At 41.9% G+C, this 17,808-nt stretch overlaps 1 protein-coding gene across 1 annotated transcript in view; it reads left to right on the top strand.

Annotated features, from left to right (window-relative positions):
• Positions 1-6,462: 6,462 nt before the first annotated feature.
• The window catches only part of LOC140206120 (uncharacterized), a 112,571-nt gene continuing 101,225 nt past the window's right edge, over positions 6,463-17,808 (top strand). The window contains exons 1-2 of the mRNA XM_072274305.1: positions 6,463-6,663; positions 15,479-15,553. Coding sequence (XP_072130406.1) covers positions 6,624-6,663; positions 15,479-15,553 — 115 coding nt within the window. The 5' untranslated portion in view covers positions 6,463-6,623. The remainder of the gene's footprint in view (positions 6,664-15,478; positions 15,554-17,808) is intronic.

Here is a 17,808-nt window from a genome sequence, read left to right as displayed (position 1 = left end):
TAGTTTGTGAAAACCAATGAAATACCTTAGGAGGGTTAATCTCTTTCCAATTCAACAAAATGGGCCTTCTAGCCATTAAAGTAAGAAATGCAATCATCCTTCGTGATGAAGAGGTTAAATTATTTAAGTCTATCATTGGTAGTCCAAAGATAGCAGTAATTGGATGAGGTTGTAAGTCTATGTTTAGGACCGTTGAAATAATATCAAAAATATCTTTCCAATATTTCTCCAACAAGGGACATGACCAAAACATGTGGGTTAAAGAAGCAATCTCAGACTGGCATCTGTCACATATTGGATGAATATAAGAGTAATAACGAGATAGTTTATCTTTCGACATATGAGCCCTGTGCACTACTTTAAACTGTATCAACCTATGCTTAGCACATACAGAGGATGAATTCACCAACTGAAGAATTTTTTCCCATTTTTCAGTTGGTATATTAATCTCAAATTCTCTTTTCCAGTCAGCTTTAATTTTATTAGAAGCATCAGGACATAAATTCACAATTATATTATATATAATTGCTACTACACTTTTCTGAGAGAGATTTAAATCTAAGATTTTTTCCAAAATGTCCATTGGATGTGGGTGTGGAAAATTAGGGGAAACAGTAATTAAAAAGTTTCTAATCTGTAAATATCTAAAAAAGTGAGATCTGGGTAAATTATATTTATTAGAGAGTTGATCAAAAGACATAAAACAATTATCCAAAAATAAATCACGAAAAGATATTATACCTTTGGTTTACCAATCAAAGTAAGCTTGATCCATCGTGGAAGGTTGAAAAAGAAAATTTAATATAATGGGACTTGCTAGAATAAATTGATTAAACCCAAAAAATCTTCAGAATTGAAACCATATACGTAAAGTATGCTTAACTATTGGGTTATTCATTTGTTTATATAATTTAAAAGAAGTAAAAGGAAGTGAAGTTCCTAAAACCGAACCCAAGGAAAACCCTTGTAATGAATTAGATTCAAGATTTACCCAATGAGGGTTTAAAGATACGTCCAAATCTCATAACCAAAATTTTAAATATCGAATATTAATTGCCCAGTAATAAAATCTAAAATTCGGGAGGGCAAGCCCCCCCTCCTTTTTAGATTTCTGTAGATACCTTTTTCCTAACCTGGGATTTTTATTCTGCCAAATATATGAGGAAAATTTTGAATGTACGTTATCAAAAATAGATTTTGGGATGAAAATTGGAACCGATTGGAATATATACAAAAATTTGGGCAAAATGATCATCTTAATAGCATTAATCCGACCAATCAAAGACAAAGAGATTGGTGACCATTTGGTAAATAAAAGTTTAATCTGATCAATTAAAGGTAAAAAATTAGCTTTAAATAAATCTTTATATTTTTTCGTAATTGTTATCCCTAAATATATAAATGAATCAGTAACCAATTTAAATGGTAAACGTCCATAAGTAGGTACATGCTTATTTAAAGGGAATAATTCACTCTTATTAAGATTCAATTTGTAACCAGAGAAGTTACTAAATTGAGCTAACAGATCTAAGATAGCAGGAATTGACTTCTCCGGGTTAGAGGTGTATAACAACAAATCATCTGCATATAATGATAATTTATGTATTTCGTTTCCACGGGTAATCCCAACAATATTTGGTGAGTCACGAATAGCAATTGCTAAAGGTTCAAGAGCAATATTGAATAGTAAAGGACTAAGAGGGCAACCTTGCCTAGTGCCACGAAAAAGACGAAAAAAAGGAGAACTATAATTATTTGTACAAACCGAGGCTACCAGGGAGTAATATAACAATTTAATCCAAGATATAAATGTCAAATTAAAATTAAATTTCTCAAGAACATTAAATAAATAAGGCCATTCAACTCTGTCAAAGGCTTTCTCAGCATCTAAAGAGATAATACATTCCGGGGTAGTAAATGAGGGGGTATAAACAATATTCATTAACCTCCTAATATTAAAGGATGAATAGCGATTTTTAATAAATCCGGTTTGATCCATAGAAATAATTTGAGGTAACACCTTCTCCAATCTAGTTGCTAGAATTTTTGAAAAAATTTTAGAGTCTACATTCAGAAGAGATATCAGTCTGTATGATGCACCATCAGTAGAATCTTTATTCTTTTTAAGAATTAAGGAAATAGAGGCTTCATAAAACGATTGTGGTAATTTACCTAAACTGATTGCTTCCTTGAATATTCTAGACAACTTAGAAGAAAGAATGGAGGAAAAAAATTTTAAAAATTCCACTGTAAACCCATCCGGACCGGGTGCTTTACCGGAATTCAATGATGAGATTGCAGTTATTATTTCTTCCTCTGAAATGGAAGTTTCTAATGATAGGGACTCTTCGGTTGATAATTTCGGAAAACTCAATTTACCTAAAAAATCATGCATGAAATTAGAATCATGAGGAAAATCAGAGTGATATAGAGAGGTATAAAATTCTTGAAAGGTTTGATTTATCCCAACATGATCAACTGTGAAAGTATCATCCTGTTTGCGAATCTTAGTAATTTGACGTTTAACCGAATCAAATTTCAATTGGTTGGCCAGTAATTTACCCGATTTATCGCTATGAATATAAAAATCACTTCTAGTTCTCATTAATTGATTTTCGTTCGAGGATGTTAATAATAAGCTATGTTCCAATTGGAGTTCAACTATGTGTTTGTACGGCTCCTTACTGAGCGAAATAGCATATTTTTTATTGACTTCTTTAATTTTATCAACCAACAAAAGTATTTCATTGTTAACACGTCTTTTCAAACCGGCTGAATAAGAAATAATCTGACCACGGATATAAGCTTTAAAGGCGTCCCAAACAGTTCCATTGGAAACTTCTTCCGTAGTATTAGTTGAAAAGAAGAAATCAATCTGCTCCTTTATAAATTTGACAAAGTCCTGATCTTGAAGCAAAATAGGGTTAAATCACCATTGTCTGCTAGTACAAGAGGTGTCCATTAACTTGATGGAAAGTTTCATTGGAGCATGTTCTGAAATAACAATACTGTCATAATTACAATCAACTACATATGGAATCAAACGAGAGTCAATCAAGAAATAATCAATTTGAGAAAAAGAACGATGAACATGTGAAAAAAAGGAGAATTCCTTATCATTTGGATGTAGAAATCTCCAAATTTCTGAAATCCCAGAATCCAACATAAAAGAGTTAATAATAGTAGCCGACTTATTCGGTAAAGCCGGACTAGCTATGGATCTGTCCAACATGGGATTCAAACATAAATTAAAATCACCGCCCATTATCAACATATACTCGTTTAAGTTAGGAAAGGAAGTGAATAAGTGTTTAAAAAATTCAGGATAATCCACATTCGGAGCGTAAACATTAACCATAGCGACCTTTTTATTTAAAAAGTACCCCAGTAATTAACAGAAATCTGCCATTAGGATCTGAAATAATGTCTTGATGAATAAATGTAATTGAAGGATCAATAAAAATTGAAACGCCTTTAATTTTGGCCTGAGCATTTGAGTGGTATTGTTGTTCCTTCCAAAACTTAAAGAAGTGTTGATTGTCCTCTTTCCTTACATGAGTCTCTTGTGCAAAAATATATGAGCATTCAGTCTTTGGAACACTTTGAAAACCTTTTTCCATTTTATTGAATGATTTAAACCATTTGTATTCCAAGAGACAAAATTAATAGTATGAGCCATAATTGAAAATTAACCCTTTGGTGAGTAAGGGGTTAACCATAATGTGAGCTCATGAAATCGGAAGAGGAATACATAATTAGAGAGGAACCGGAAATCTCGACACTGCGGACATCTTTGTAGTTCTGAATCAGCCCAATAGAAAAAATTAGAAAAGAAGAAGACTATCCCCTCCCCCAACCCCAAGAACCCCAAACTAAGCCAAAAAAGGCTGAAGAAAGCTCTAACTAAAACTAATTCTAACCCCATTTCTGCAGGGGGCAACTCCAAAAATATATGTTAAATAGGTGACCTCCCAAAGACTAATATATATAAAAAAAACCAGTATAATAATTAGTCTACATAGTAAAAATTACTAAAATATATAAAATAAAAAACTTAGTCAATACGTATAATTAGTTAAAGACGAGTAAATAAAAAATCACTTCCAAAAGGAAAAAAAGGATTATGGGAAGAAGAAGCATAAGAACACGGCATCTCGAAAAAAAACAAAGGAGGTTATACAACAAGTCGCCATTTTAATTATGCAAGAACCAAAAATAGGAAACATATAACTAAAAATGATCGTCAGATCAGATCATTAATGATAACGAAAAAGGAAAAGTAAAAACAAAAGGTTAACTAAAGGAGAATGATGTTATTCACAGGAGATAAGTATTCTATATAAGTTATAGAATAACAACTATAGTAATAAACAAAGAAACAAAATCTTGGGCTTATAAAAAACCTTCATCACATGGTAGTAAAAGGTTTATTTTAAAGAAACACCAGAAAGGAAAAAAAAAATTGGTGCTGGAAGCACCCGACACAGATCAAGAGAGGGTGTCTGTATCCGATGGGAAATTATCATCCAAAAAGCTCCGAGCGGCAGTTGTAGAGTGGAAGACACGACGATTTCCATCGGAAGAGAGATTCTGAGATGTGCAGGATACAATAGTGCCAGTTTGAGATTTTTTTGATAGCATTCCGACATTAGAGGTTTAAAAGTCAGTCGTTCCTTCATCACTTCAGGACTGTAGTCTTGAACTATCCTGAAGGAATGCTGGCGATACTTGATCATCCCTTGTCGACGAGCAGCCTGGAGAAGTTGTTCTTTAACATTGACATAATGGAAACGCAGAATAACTGGTCTGGGTTTGGAAACAGCCGCTGCCGACTTTATCCATGGTATACAATGGGCGCGGTTGAGTAATGGAGAATCGTTGGGAAAAACTGAACCGAACGAATCCTTTAAAAGTTGAGCAAAGAATATTGTGGGGTCTCCAGCCTCAACATCCTCGGGTAAGCCAATTAAACGTAAGTTTTGTCTTCTCGATCGATTCTCAAGATCAATAACTTTGGATTTAAGTTGTTGGAGTTGTTTAGTAGTCAAAGCTAGATTCTTCTCTAAAATCTCAACTTTTGTGTCCGTCTTCTGAGATTTAGTATCCAGTTCAGAAATTTTTGCATCGTGTTTTTAAACATCAGAATCCAGGGATTTCAAAGAATCCATGATTGATTTTAAATCTTCATTGAGGCTTTGACGATGTTGTTCAAATTGAGCAGTTAAACTTTCAGATAGTTTTATCTGATGCTGCTCAAACATTTCCTCCATAACTTCGTAAGTTAATTCCGTTTGTTTGGAATCGCCTTTCTTCTTTCCTCTGTTCCCATTGGCGTCTTTCCCATCTTTAGTTCTAGATCTCGTACTCATTTCTCTAAGCTCGAAAGTTACAGTTGACAAAAGGAAATCAGTTAATCAGTAAATCAAGAAGATAAAGTAAATCTTCTGGTGTACTTAAAGTTGATTAGATCAAGGAGATCATAGGTTAAAAAAAGGATAACGGGAGTGGAGCGAAGCCAAAGAGACAACCTCACTCCATGAGCGCTCCCTGCAGAATCCATGGAGAAAGGCTCTTGTCGTCTCTACTTCCCTTTTGAATGGTGTCGCCGGAACCATTTTAAACGTGGTTATAAATCTGCAGACTTGTTGCTGAACTGCCCCTTTGGCCTATGAAAGTAAACACAAGAAATTCTGCAGATGCTGCACATCCAAAGGAAGTCTTCAGGTCAGGCAGCATCTATGGAAATGAACCACTAGTCGACATTTTGGGCCGAGACCTTTCTTCAGGCCTCGAAAGGAAGGGGGAAGGCGCTGGGATTAAAAGGTGGGCAGAGGACGGGGGGGGGGGGGGTTGCTAGAAACTGAAGCCGGGTGGGTGGGAAAGGTAAAGGGCTGGAGAGGAAGCAATCTGATAGGTGAGGAGAGTGGACCATAGGAGAAAAGGAAGGAGCAGAGAGCCCAGGGCGAGGTGATAGGCAGATGAGAAGTAAGAGGTCAGAGTGGGGAATAGAAGAGGGAAGGGAAAAAAATTACCCAAAGGAGAAATCGATATTCGTGCCATCAGGGTGGAGGTACCCTGGTGGAATATAGGATTTTGCTCGTCCACCCTGAGGGTGGCTTCAGCTTGGCGCAAGAGGATGGCATGGACCGACTGTCGGAATGGGTTACACACACAAAATGCTGGAGGAACTCAGCAGGCCAGGCAGCATTTATTAAAAAGAGTACAGTCGACGTTTCGGGATGAGACCCTTCAGCAGGAACGGGAATCGGAATTAAGTATTCAACCTCCAGGAAGTTCCGCTTTTGGCAGGTGGATGAAAGTTTTGTTTTTCCTTTACATGTTTGTAAGAGTTGTGCAAATCCATGAAACTAGCCCAGTGTAATAGACATTGCACCTGAGGCCAGGGTTTGTTTGCCCCACAGTGCGGTTCACAGGAAGTGCTCTTTGCCCCGCAGTTCGCCTCAACACTAGTCCCTGCAGCGTTCCTACTGGCAAAGTCGTCGGGTTGGCAATTGGCGGTGAATGTCCTCCCATTGCGGTTGTTTGCAGGCGGCTCCAGGCTCGGGAAAAGCGGAGATGAAATGAGTGATTTCTGGAAGGGTTGAGGAAGCTCCTGTTGAAAAATGGACGAATGGAATAGAAGTGAAGGCCGGCAGACGCGAGGTGAGGTGATCTGTGAGTGTTGTGCTGCTTTGAGTGAGTTGTCCAGGAGAAGACAAGTTGGGTTAAGGGAGTTCCCAAGTGTTGGGGAGTTAGTATTGTTAAAATAAATTATGTAGTTATGTTGGAAACCCTGCGGGACGAATTTTTGCATGGGTGTTATTTCAGGTGTGACGGTGAAGGGAAATGAAGTGATCCCCTGTCGGGACCCATAAGTTTCTCAAGAGTTTATAAAGCTCTCAGAGTTGAACAAGTGCCCTCACCGCCCGCTCTACATACCGGCCAAGGTGCCTCCCCGTTACAATGTCCGCAATTTATCGATCGTTACGACTAGTGAAAGTAAAGCGACCTATAATATAAGAAACTGGTAACATTTGTTTTGTACAGTTGGCCTGATTGAATGTGGAAAATAGATGTTTATTGCGGAATTAATGCTTCTGAATGCAGTGGGCTGATTAACTAGTCAGCACAAGCATTTGGTTTGCACATTCCTGTTTTTTTCCTGAATTACGTGGCATGGATGATACATAGTATCCAGTATTAGCTGCCTTATGTAGAAGAGCTACTGCTCTTTTAGCTAAACGTAAACTTATAAATACATACAACATAGAAGAATGCCAGTCACCCATGAGTTTGTTAAAAAAAGTCATGCTCCCACACTATTTATGTTAGTCTGTAAATTCCTCGACCAGAACTACCATTTAATTCACATATTAAATTGACCAATGGATTATTAATCATCACTTTTAAAGGTGGGATGTTCCTGATTATAAGAAACTTGGAGGAGGTGTTTGCAGAAAATCTCTTCATTTACCCTTTTTGACAATGATTTGAAGTTATTGGTTTGCCACAGTTCCCCTGGAGAAATAATTTTTCTCTGTTGGAAAATCTCATAAACTTCTGCCTCAGGACTCTTTTCCATAGATGCTGCCTGGCCTGCTGAGTTCCTCCAGTATTTTGTGTGTGTTGCTTGGATTTACAGCATTGCAGATTTTCTCTCATTGCAGATTTTTTCTGTTTGCCTCAGGACTAGTTGTTCTTACTTTTTAAACTCCTTGTAACAGATGTTCTTCATTCCCAGTGAACTGGCTTTCCAAGTCTGAAGCGTCTTTCTTGGTGTGCTGTCCAGAGGGATTTACAAAGTTCTGACCTGATTGTTGTGTCTTTTATAGTTTATTCCTACATCTATAAATTCAAATTTTCAATTTGTTTTATCACCTTTAAGGATAGATTAATGTACACAATAGGGAAGATCTGAAGTGAGGTGACTGTAAGGACTTGGGTGTCTGACTGAAGCAAATCGGGTAGGCAATACAGTATAAGGTGTATGTACAGAGCCACAACACGTTACTGCAGATTATCAGCAAAATTAGCACAATTTCTACTTCTGTTGTCTCCATTCACCAACAGTTTCTCAGAATTATGTCATTTATAATATACTAACTTTCCATTACTAATTCTCCCAAAGTGCATCGTGCCGCATTACTCTGCATTGAATTGCATCTTTTTTAACTCAGCACCTTGGTGTTGTCAGTATTGCCAGCATTTATATGTCCTTTTCTAATATTTTTAAGAAGCCAGTTGTAGCTGTCTCTTGAAATGCATTAACTTTCCTGGTTAAGACGTGCTCACAGTGTTGGGGAGGAAGTTCTGGGCATTATGCGCAGTGACAAAGAAGGATATTTTAAAGTCAGGGTGGTGAGTGAAATGGAATGGAGCCTGTACGTCATTGAGGAAGCGGCACAAAATGATTTTGGGTTGTGCCCGGGTTACTGCCTTGGAGATCCGTAGCAGTGTTGTCCTCGGACAAGAGTGGCAAGTTTGAGAGCAAATGCCCGAACTGACAATATGCTTTTAAAAATTCTCCTACGTACTTTGATTCTACGTATGTAAATTCTCCTGGTAACTTTGACCAGGGTTATCATTAATTAATGAATTAGTAACAATAATTATGTAACTTTTTAAGAAGAAAGGATGATCCCTGTTACTTATTTGCCTGTATTCATTGTTTTACTATTAATAAAATGTAACAGAGACAGATTAAGTAAATGAAACATTTTAGAAAACCTGTTCAAAGATGAATATCTAGTGTGCACTCACGAACAACAGAAGAAAAAATATAAGCAGAGCGAAGCCAACACCAAGAGGCCCAACCATTTACTGTCCAAATCTTGATGTGTACACCAGGTGTGCAAGGGTTTCAAAGCATATTATCCAATGTCATGTGTTCTCAAGACTGTCTAGCTTGCCTGAGACATTTCCTGTAAAAATTGATTTGTTAGTAAAGATTATTATTATGTATCTTTTTATTCTGGGTGCAGTTATTGAATCAAGGGGTGGCACTGTAAGCCGTGCGCCAACATAATTTTTGTGTGCGCCAGGGGTTCATGGTCCTTAGATGTGATAGTTAAGCTCTAGCAATCACAACCAGCTTCCTCTGTGCAAACATTTGCTCATTTTCTCCTTAAGCCAATAAGAAACTTCTTCTTAATTTCTACCTCTTTGCTAATTTTTCGTATATCATCTGCAATTATTGCACCCACACCAGCTCATTTTTAACAGTTGAAAATACTTACCAAAAATTGACCCTGTGGAAAGCCACTGCCAGTTATGCTCTGGTCTAAACAGAAATCCATCCACAACCATACTATCGCCCGGTAGCACTCACATCGATGGTCATGAGATGCTTTGGGAGGTTGGTCATGACTACAATGAACTCCTGCCTTCGCAAGGACCTTGACCCATTGCAATTTGCCTATTGCCACAATAGGTCTATAGCAGACATAATCTCAATGGCCCTTCATATGGCCTTAGGTCACCTGGACAATACAAACACCTGTGTCAGGATGCTGTTCATTAACTGTAGCTCAGTGTTTAACATCATCATTCCTACAGTCCTGATTGATAAGCTTATAGGACCTGGGCCTCTTGTGCCTCCCTCTGCAATTGGATTCTCAACTTCCTAACCATATGACCACAGTTTGTGCAGATTGATGATGATATCTCTTCCTTGCTGACGATCAACACTGGCGCGCCTCAGGGGTGAGGGCTTAGCCCACTGCTCTACTCTCTCTATACCCATGACTGTGTGGCTCGGTATAGCTCAAATACCATCTATAAATTTGCTGACAATACAATCATTGTTGGTAGATTCTCAGATGGAGACGAGAGGGCGTACAGGAGCGAGATATACCAGCTCGTTGAGTGGTGTCACAGCAACAACCTTGCACTCAGCATCAGTAAGACCAAAGAGATGATTGTGGACCTCTGAAAGACGAAGGAACACATACCAATCTTCATAGTGATCAGAAACGGAGAGAGTGAGCAATTTCAAATTCCTGGGTGTCAGTATCACTGAGGATCTAACCTGGTCCCAACATAGTGATGCAGCTGTAAAGAAGGCAAGATAGCAGTGTGAGGAGATTTGGTTTGTCACCTAAAACACTGAAAAACTTCTATAGATGTACTGTGGAGAGCATTCTGACAGGCTGCATCACTGTCTGGTATGGATGGGTGCTACTGCACAGGACCGAAGGAAGCTACAGAAAGTTATAAAATTAGTCTGCTCCATCTTGGGTAGTAGTATCCAAGACATGGCCAAGGAGTGGTGCCTCAAAAAGGCAAAGTCTATTATTAAGGACCCCCATCACCCAGGGCATGCCCTCTTGTGGTTACAGTCAGGAAGGAGGTACAGAAGCCTGAAGGCACACACTCAGCGGTTCAGGAGCAGCTTCTTCCCCTCTGCCATCCGATTCCTAAATAAACATTGAACCCGTGAACACTACCTGACTTTTGTATAATATATATTACTTCTGTTTTTGCACTATTTAATATACATATATATACTTACTGTAATTTGATTTACTTTTTCTTTCTATATTATCATATATTGCATTGCACTGCTACTGCTACTTTCTATATGTATGTATATATATATATATGTCTGTGTGTGTGTGTGTGTGTGTGTGTGTGTGTGTGTGTGTGTGTGTGTGTGTGTGTATATAGCTAGGGTGCCTGTACTGTATTTGTCAACATGGAATGGATAGCGAGTTTGAGAGTCTGGCGAATGTTGGGAATGCTGAGGGTGGAGTGCCATGGGAAGGGTGTGGAACAGGTGGAAGAGAGGAAGTGCCAGGGGTAGGGGGTGGTGTGGGTGCAGACACACCCAGCCCTAAGACACCAGGCAAAGTCAATTGATTACAGACAATTAGTTTACTGATCATTGCAGAATGTCTCTCTGGTATTTTCCTGCTCTCTCCCCTCTCCCTTCCCCCTTTCCCAACCATGTTTCCCCTCTCCCTGCCCCCTTCCCATTCTCAGACCACAATAAAGACCCACATCAGAATCACGTTTATCATCACTCACATTGGTCATGAAGTTTTTTTTTTGTGGCAGCAGTACAGTGCAATATATAAAATCACTATAGTACCATGCAGCAGTCTCAGGCACCCTGTCTATACATAATGTGTTTTAAGATTTTGGACAGTACTGTATGCTTTTTTTGAAGTGGATGCATATATCCACTGCCTTTTCTTTTCAGTTGCTTCATCATAGAGTTACGTCTCTTGTCAGAAATAGTTTACCTTTGACAAATATTTTCCTAATAACTCATGCTTTTCCAACTACAAAGGTGATTGGCGAAACAAAAAAATAAAGAAGAATGTTCTTACAGTGAATAGTTAAGTCTGCGATTCACTACATGGTGGTAGTGAAGCTGGATTCAATTGTGGTATATTGATAGGAAATATGATGTGGAGCCAAGGGCACTGGGTGGGAGAGTGTGTTAAGATGACTTGTTTTTTGCAAAGAGCTGGTGAGACTCAACAGGCTGAATGGAATCATAGAGAAGTACAGCACAGAAACAGACCCTTCTGCCCATCCAATCCATACTGAACCATTTAAACTGCCTCCTCCCATTGACTTGCACCAGGACCACAGCCCTCCATACCCCTACCATCCATGTACCTACCCAAACTTCCCTTAAGTTTTGAAATCGAGCTCACATGCACCACCTGCATGGCAGCTCGTCCCACACGCTCATGGTCCTTGAGTGAAGAAGTTTGCCCTCATGTGCCCCTTAAACTTTTCACTGTTCACCTTTAACCCATGACTTCTAGTTGTCTTCCCACCCAACATGGAAAAAGCCTGCTTGCATTTACCCTAACTATACCCCACATCATGGGCTAACATTAGCACTTCAATTTTTTAATAGAACAATTGAAGATTTTTGACTCTGAGCCTGCATCGTAGCTATTATAATTCTCTCCTGTACTTTGCTTTCCTGGTCAACAGAACCTTACTTCTGCTATTTATCATAAGATACACTTCACTCATCTACTTATTCCTTGTGTAAGCCAATACTTTTGCTTCTACTTTTATTATTTTTCTTTTACTGTTTTGCCCTTTTCTAAATGACCAAGTCAGCTCCTTTTTCGGTCACCGTGATGAGCTGCTCCTCGGCCGTGTAATTTATCCACCAGTGATTTGGTTCTGATTCCAAAATTAGTTCAAACTGAACATCTATCTTTAGTTTGGGCTTTGCTATTCGTAGGAGGAAATCCCTTCCCAATAATGATTTTATCAATTTGAACTTTGCTTTTTGTCTCACGTATGCTGAACTTGTGATCGGTATTTATTGTAGCTGCCCTCCATTGACTGCTTCCCTTTGAGATTACAGCAACAAGTTTGTCCAGACTGCTCTTGTGGCGTGTAGCAGCCTTGTGACCAAGACTTGAATTTTTGGTCCAAGACCCTTCTTCAGTACTCCGAAGTAAGGGGGAAAGAAACAGATAAAATGGTGGGGGAGGGGAAGGAGGACTAGCCAGAAGGTGATTGGCAAAGCTGGGTGGGTGGGAAAGGTAAAGGGCTGCAGAGGAAGGAATCTGATAGGAGAGGAGAGTGGACCATAGGAGGAAGGAGGGGTACCAGGGGGAGCTGATAGGCAGGTGAAGAGAAGAGATAAGAGGGAATAGAAGAACTGGAAAAGGTGGAGGGAAAAATTACTGGAAGGAGAAATGGATGTTCCTGCCATCAGGATGGAGGCTACCTAGACAGAATCTGAAGAGTTGCTGCTCTACCCCAAGAGTGGCCTCATCATGACAGAAGAGGAGACAATGGACCAACACTTTCAAAACAGGAATTGGAATAGGGATTAAAATAGTTGGCCATCAGAAAATTCGGCTTTTGGCAGACGGAGCTGAGGCGCTGGACAAAGGCATCGCCCAATTATGTTGGGTCTCACCAATGTAGAGGGAGCCACATTGGGAGCACTGGACACAATAGGCGACCCCAGCAGATTCACAGGAGAAGTGTTGCCTCACCTGGAAGGACTGTTTGGGGCCCTGAATAGAGGTGAGGGAGGAGGTGAATGGGCAGGTATAGTATTTCTCTTGCTTTCCATGTCAGGACAGAGATTAGTGGGGAGGGATGAATGACAAAGGAATCACAGAGGGAGCAATACCTGCAGAAAGCAGAGAGTGGAGGGGAGGTTTGATGGTAGCAACCTGCTAAAGATGGCAGGGGTTGCGGAGAATGATGTGTTGGATGCGGAGCCTCACAAAGTAGGTAAGGATGAGAGGAACTGTTAAGGTGGTGGGAAGATGTGGTGAGCGCAGATGTCTGGGAAATGGAGGAGATGCGGGTGAGAGCAGCGTCAACGTGGAGGGAGGTAAACCCCGTTCTTTGAAGAAGGAGGACATCTCTGATGTCCTGGGAGGGAAAGCCCCATCCTGGGAACAGATGCAGCAGAGAAAAAGGAACTGAGAAAAGGGAATAGGATTTTTACAGGAGACAGGGTGGAAAAAGGTATAGTCAAGATAGCTGTGGGAATCGTTAGGGTTATAGAAGATGTCAGTAGACATTTTGTCTCCAGAGATGGAGATGGAGTGATCGAAGAAAGGAGGTGTCAGAAATGGACCAAGTGAATTTCAGGGCAGGGTGGGTGAGAGGCAAAGTTGATGAAATTGATGAGCTCAGCATGGGTGCATGAAGCAGCACCAATGCAGTCATCAACGTCATGGAGTGGGAGGAGCCAAAGGAGAAATTATTGAGCATGAGGACCAGCTGTGGCAGACGGAGGAAGGTGGTGGTGAAGGGGAACTGGTTGGATTCTTTGTTGAGAAAGAAGTGGAGGACTTTAAGGCCTTCCTGATGGGGATTAGAAGTGTATGGGGACTGGATGTCCATGGTGAAAATGAGGCGGTCATGGCCAGGGAATTGAACGTTGTTGAGGAGATTGAGAGTTTGTGAAGTGTTGCGGATGTAGGTGAGATAGAATGAAGTTGGTGCAATTCCAGTGGAGCAGGAGTAGGCAGAGACAATGGGCCTACCTGGTCAGTCAGGCTGTGGATCTTGGGTAGGAGGTAGAAACGAGCAGTGCCGGATAAGGGAATGAGAAGTTTGATGGTAATGGATGGGAGTTCTCCAGAGTTGATGAGCTTAGTGATGGTATTGGAGACAATTTTCTGATGAAAATTGGGGTGGGTCCTTTTCAAGGGGTAAGCAAGAGGAGGTGTCTGAGAGTTACTGCCTGGCCTCAGCAAGGTAGAGGTCAGTCTGCCAGACTACAACGGCACCCCCTTTGTCTGCAGGTTTGATGGAGGGCAGTGTGTTCTGATGGGGAGAGAGGAGTGCTGAAGTCCAGTCGGTTGATGTCGGCAATTCGAGATGAAAAGATCCAGAACAGGGTGTCCAAGAAGGGAAGGAGAATTGAAGATGGGGGAAGGGGTCATCGGTGTGGGGTGGTGAATCCTTGTCAAAGATGTGGGCTCGGAGACAGAGATCGCGGAAGAAGAGCTCGGTGTCGTGGCAGGTGTGGTACTCACTGAGGTGTGGGCGAAGGAGGATGAAGGTAAGACTCTTGCTGAGAACAGAACATTCCACCTCAGAAAGGGGAGGGTCAGAGGGAATGGTGAAGACACGGCAGGTATTAGAGCTGGGATTAAAGGGAGGAGGAGAGTTGGTGGCTTCAGAGGAGGGGGAGGGTTGGGGTGTCCGAGGAAGATGGAGGCTCTGAGAATCTAAGAGGTGACAGGGGAGCCTGAGAGACCCGGGGTTGGAGATTGGTAGTGGGGGAAGGGAAGCCTGGGGCCCAGCAGCAGCAAGGAAGTTCTTGGCCTTGAGCTGGTGGTGGCCGAGGTCCAGACTGGAGCCAGAGGCTAGAGGCCATGTAATTTGTGGTGTGAAGGCATCCAGGGTCGTTGGAACCAGAGCTGACCCATGCAGTCATGGGAAGAATGTGCAAGCTCCACCCAGACAGCAGTGAGCTGCGAGGTTGTGTGTGTGTGTGTCTGTCTGTCTGTCTCTCCCTCCCTCCCTTCCCCCCCAATCATTCGGTCTTGCTCTTGCTGCTTTCACACTGTTTATCATAACAAAGTGTAAAATATCCTCTTAGAGCCAATCAATGAGGCAACATGATCACAAACATCTCATGCATGTAATATTTTTCTGTTAAGAAAACTAGTGTCATTAATTTGGAGTCACTTTTCCAACAGAAGCACATCTTCCCTATTGGAGAGTGTGGAAAAATATATTTTTCCAAGGTCAAAATCAATCCAATTTCAAAAGAGTCCTTCCTCATTCCCAACCTTTACCACCTAAAAGACGAGGTTTGCAATTGCATGGGAGAACCAAATGACAAATTGCTCCAACTTGGAAATAAATCTTAGTTATACCCACTGCAGCGGTTAAAGAAAGGCAGCCCATATCCTGTGAGTAAAACAACATTTAAAGGTACATTGTCCTATCGTAATGAAGAGAATTATTTTGCTTAGTAACTTTTTGTATGAATTAAAGTTAATTAATATTGTCTTTATTTCAGAAAGCCCAAATGAAGAGTGTGGATACAACCAGAGGCCAGGGGAAATCTCGCAGGTGGAGCCCACTTCTGAGAATGGTAAAGTGGTGAGATGTGTGTTTGTGAGGAACACGGTCACAGTTGAACAGAATGGATGTTGGACCTGTCGTGTTTCAAGCTGTAAAGCAAAACTAAACACAAGTACAAAGGCAGTAGTAACTGAAACATTAGAACATGCAGTGATATAAGTGGAGTAGAAGGAATTAAGTAGATTTGAATTGCTAGATAATGGCGTGTATGAATTGTATGTATTATTTTATATACAGTGCCTTGAAAAACTGGTCAGCCCCCAACCCTTTGTTCATGCCATTTTTAAAATTTTATTTTATTTTATTGAGATGCAGCGTGAAGTCAGCCCTTCCGGCCCTTCGAGGCGCACCGCCCAGCAACTCCCAATTTAACCCTCATCTCATCTCGGGACAGTTTACAATCACCAATTCATCGACTAACCTGTTGGCCATGGTGGATTTCTGTGTACATACGTCTATTGATGCTTCTGGACACATCTTCAGTGATGTTCCTGGAATCATCGGGTGTTTCGGGTCTTTCAACATCATACAACCTCCTCCAGGTGACCCAGCCGGGGCTGATCAGACCCCAGCTTGTGTCCAGATGGCTAGCTACTTATGACTCCATGGCTCTCCTCTTTTGAGCCACAGCCATCTTGAGGCCCTCTCTGCCGCATCAGTGGTACTGCGGATGGCTCTCCTCTTCCCCGCTCCCTCGATGCCCAAAATGCTGAAGGCTCTAACTAAAGAACGGGCCACGAATCCCCTACAACCAACCTCCACTGGGAGACACCTCGCTCTCCATCCAGCCTGCTGACAGTTGCTGACCTGTCCTGCATACTTGGAGAGCTTCCTTTCAAAGGCCTCTTCCAAGCTATCTTTCCATGGGACTATCAGCTCCAGCAGCACCACTTGCTTAGTCGACTCAGACACTAGGGCAATGTCTGGTCACAGGGTGGTGGCTGCGATATGGTGGGGGAACTTCAGCTGCTCTTCGAGGTCCACCAACAGCTGCCAGTCCCTTGCAGAGGTCAGAATGCCTGCAGATGTTCTTTTGGCAGGTATTGGCTGCTCCCCAGCTCTGACAAAGACAATGGTCTGCTTGCAGGGTGGGGACCGCTTTGCCCACTCAACGCCTACACTGACGGCTTCAGCGATGGTCTTCAGGACCTGATCATGCCTCCACCTGTACCGTCCCTCACCAAGTGCCCTTGCACAGCCGCTGAGGATGTGCTCCCGGGTTCCTCGCTTGGAGCACAGTGGGCACGCAGATGACTCTGCCTTGCCCCATGTGTGCAGGTTTGATGGGCTTGGAAGCACATTGTACACTACCTGGATGAGGAATTGGATGCGGTGTGGTTCGGCTTTCCAAAGATCAGCCCAGGTCACTTTCCTCTCAACTGCATTCTCCCATCTTCTCCAAGCTCCCTGTTGCTTCATTCCCAACGCCTTGCAGGCTCTCGTCTTCTCTACTACTGCTCTCACCTCCTCCTGATCTAGACGACGCCTTTCCTTCCCTCTGATGTCCATTTGGGGAGTTGGAAAGGATCCTAGCCCAGCTCGGCCTTGTGTGACCACTCCCACCAGCCTCCTGTGACGCAGCCTCGCCTCTGCCTCCTGAACAGCTTCCTCTGCCCTCCACTTCCTGCCAGTAATTACTTGGATCCCTGCTCTAGCCACCTTCGGGTCACTTGAGTCCCTATACTGTAACGCTTCTCTGGCTCTTGTTACCTTGAATTCTTCCTCCAAGGATTTGAAGGGCAGTTGCAGTTTGTTGTGGTGTCCATAGAGTGCGATGCTGCTCAGGCTCTTTGGCAGCCCCAGCCATCTCCTGAGGTGGTTGCTAGCCCTCCTCTCTAAGGTTTCGACTGTCGAGATCGGAACTGCATAGACGAGGAGGGGCCACAGGATTCTGGGAAGAATGCCATGCTGATACACCCAGGCTTTAAACTTCCCAGGTAGGCCAGACTTGTCCACAGATTTCAGCCAGCCATCCAACTCGGTGCAGGTTGCCTGAATGGATAATGTGTCCCTTAAAGAGCTGTCAAAAACTTTGCCTAAGCTCTTGACTGGCTTTTCTGTGATGGTTGGGATGGCTGTGCCTGCGATGCTAAACCGGAACTTGATTTAAAATAGGGAAGACGAATGAAGGACAGTGAAGCAGACAGACCAATTGCCTTTGTTCTTGCCATGAGGGAGAAGATGGAGGCTGCCATTTTATGAAGATACTGTACACCCCATTTTGTGAATCATTCGCTTGGCTTGATCGGTGTTTTAAAGTTGACA

This window comes from Mobula birostris, chromosome 12 (genome assembly GCF_030028105.1).
Source record: "Mobula birostris isolate sMobBir1 chromosome 12, sMobBir1.hap1, whole genome shotgun sequence".
Classification (NCBI taxonomy): Eukaryota; Metazoa; Chordata; class Chondrichthyes; order Myliobatiformes; family Myliobatidae; genus Mobula; species Mobula birostris.
The sequence above is the reverse complement of the archived record's forward strand: the minus strand, read 5'-3'. Positions and strand labels throughout refer to the sequence as shown.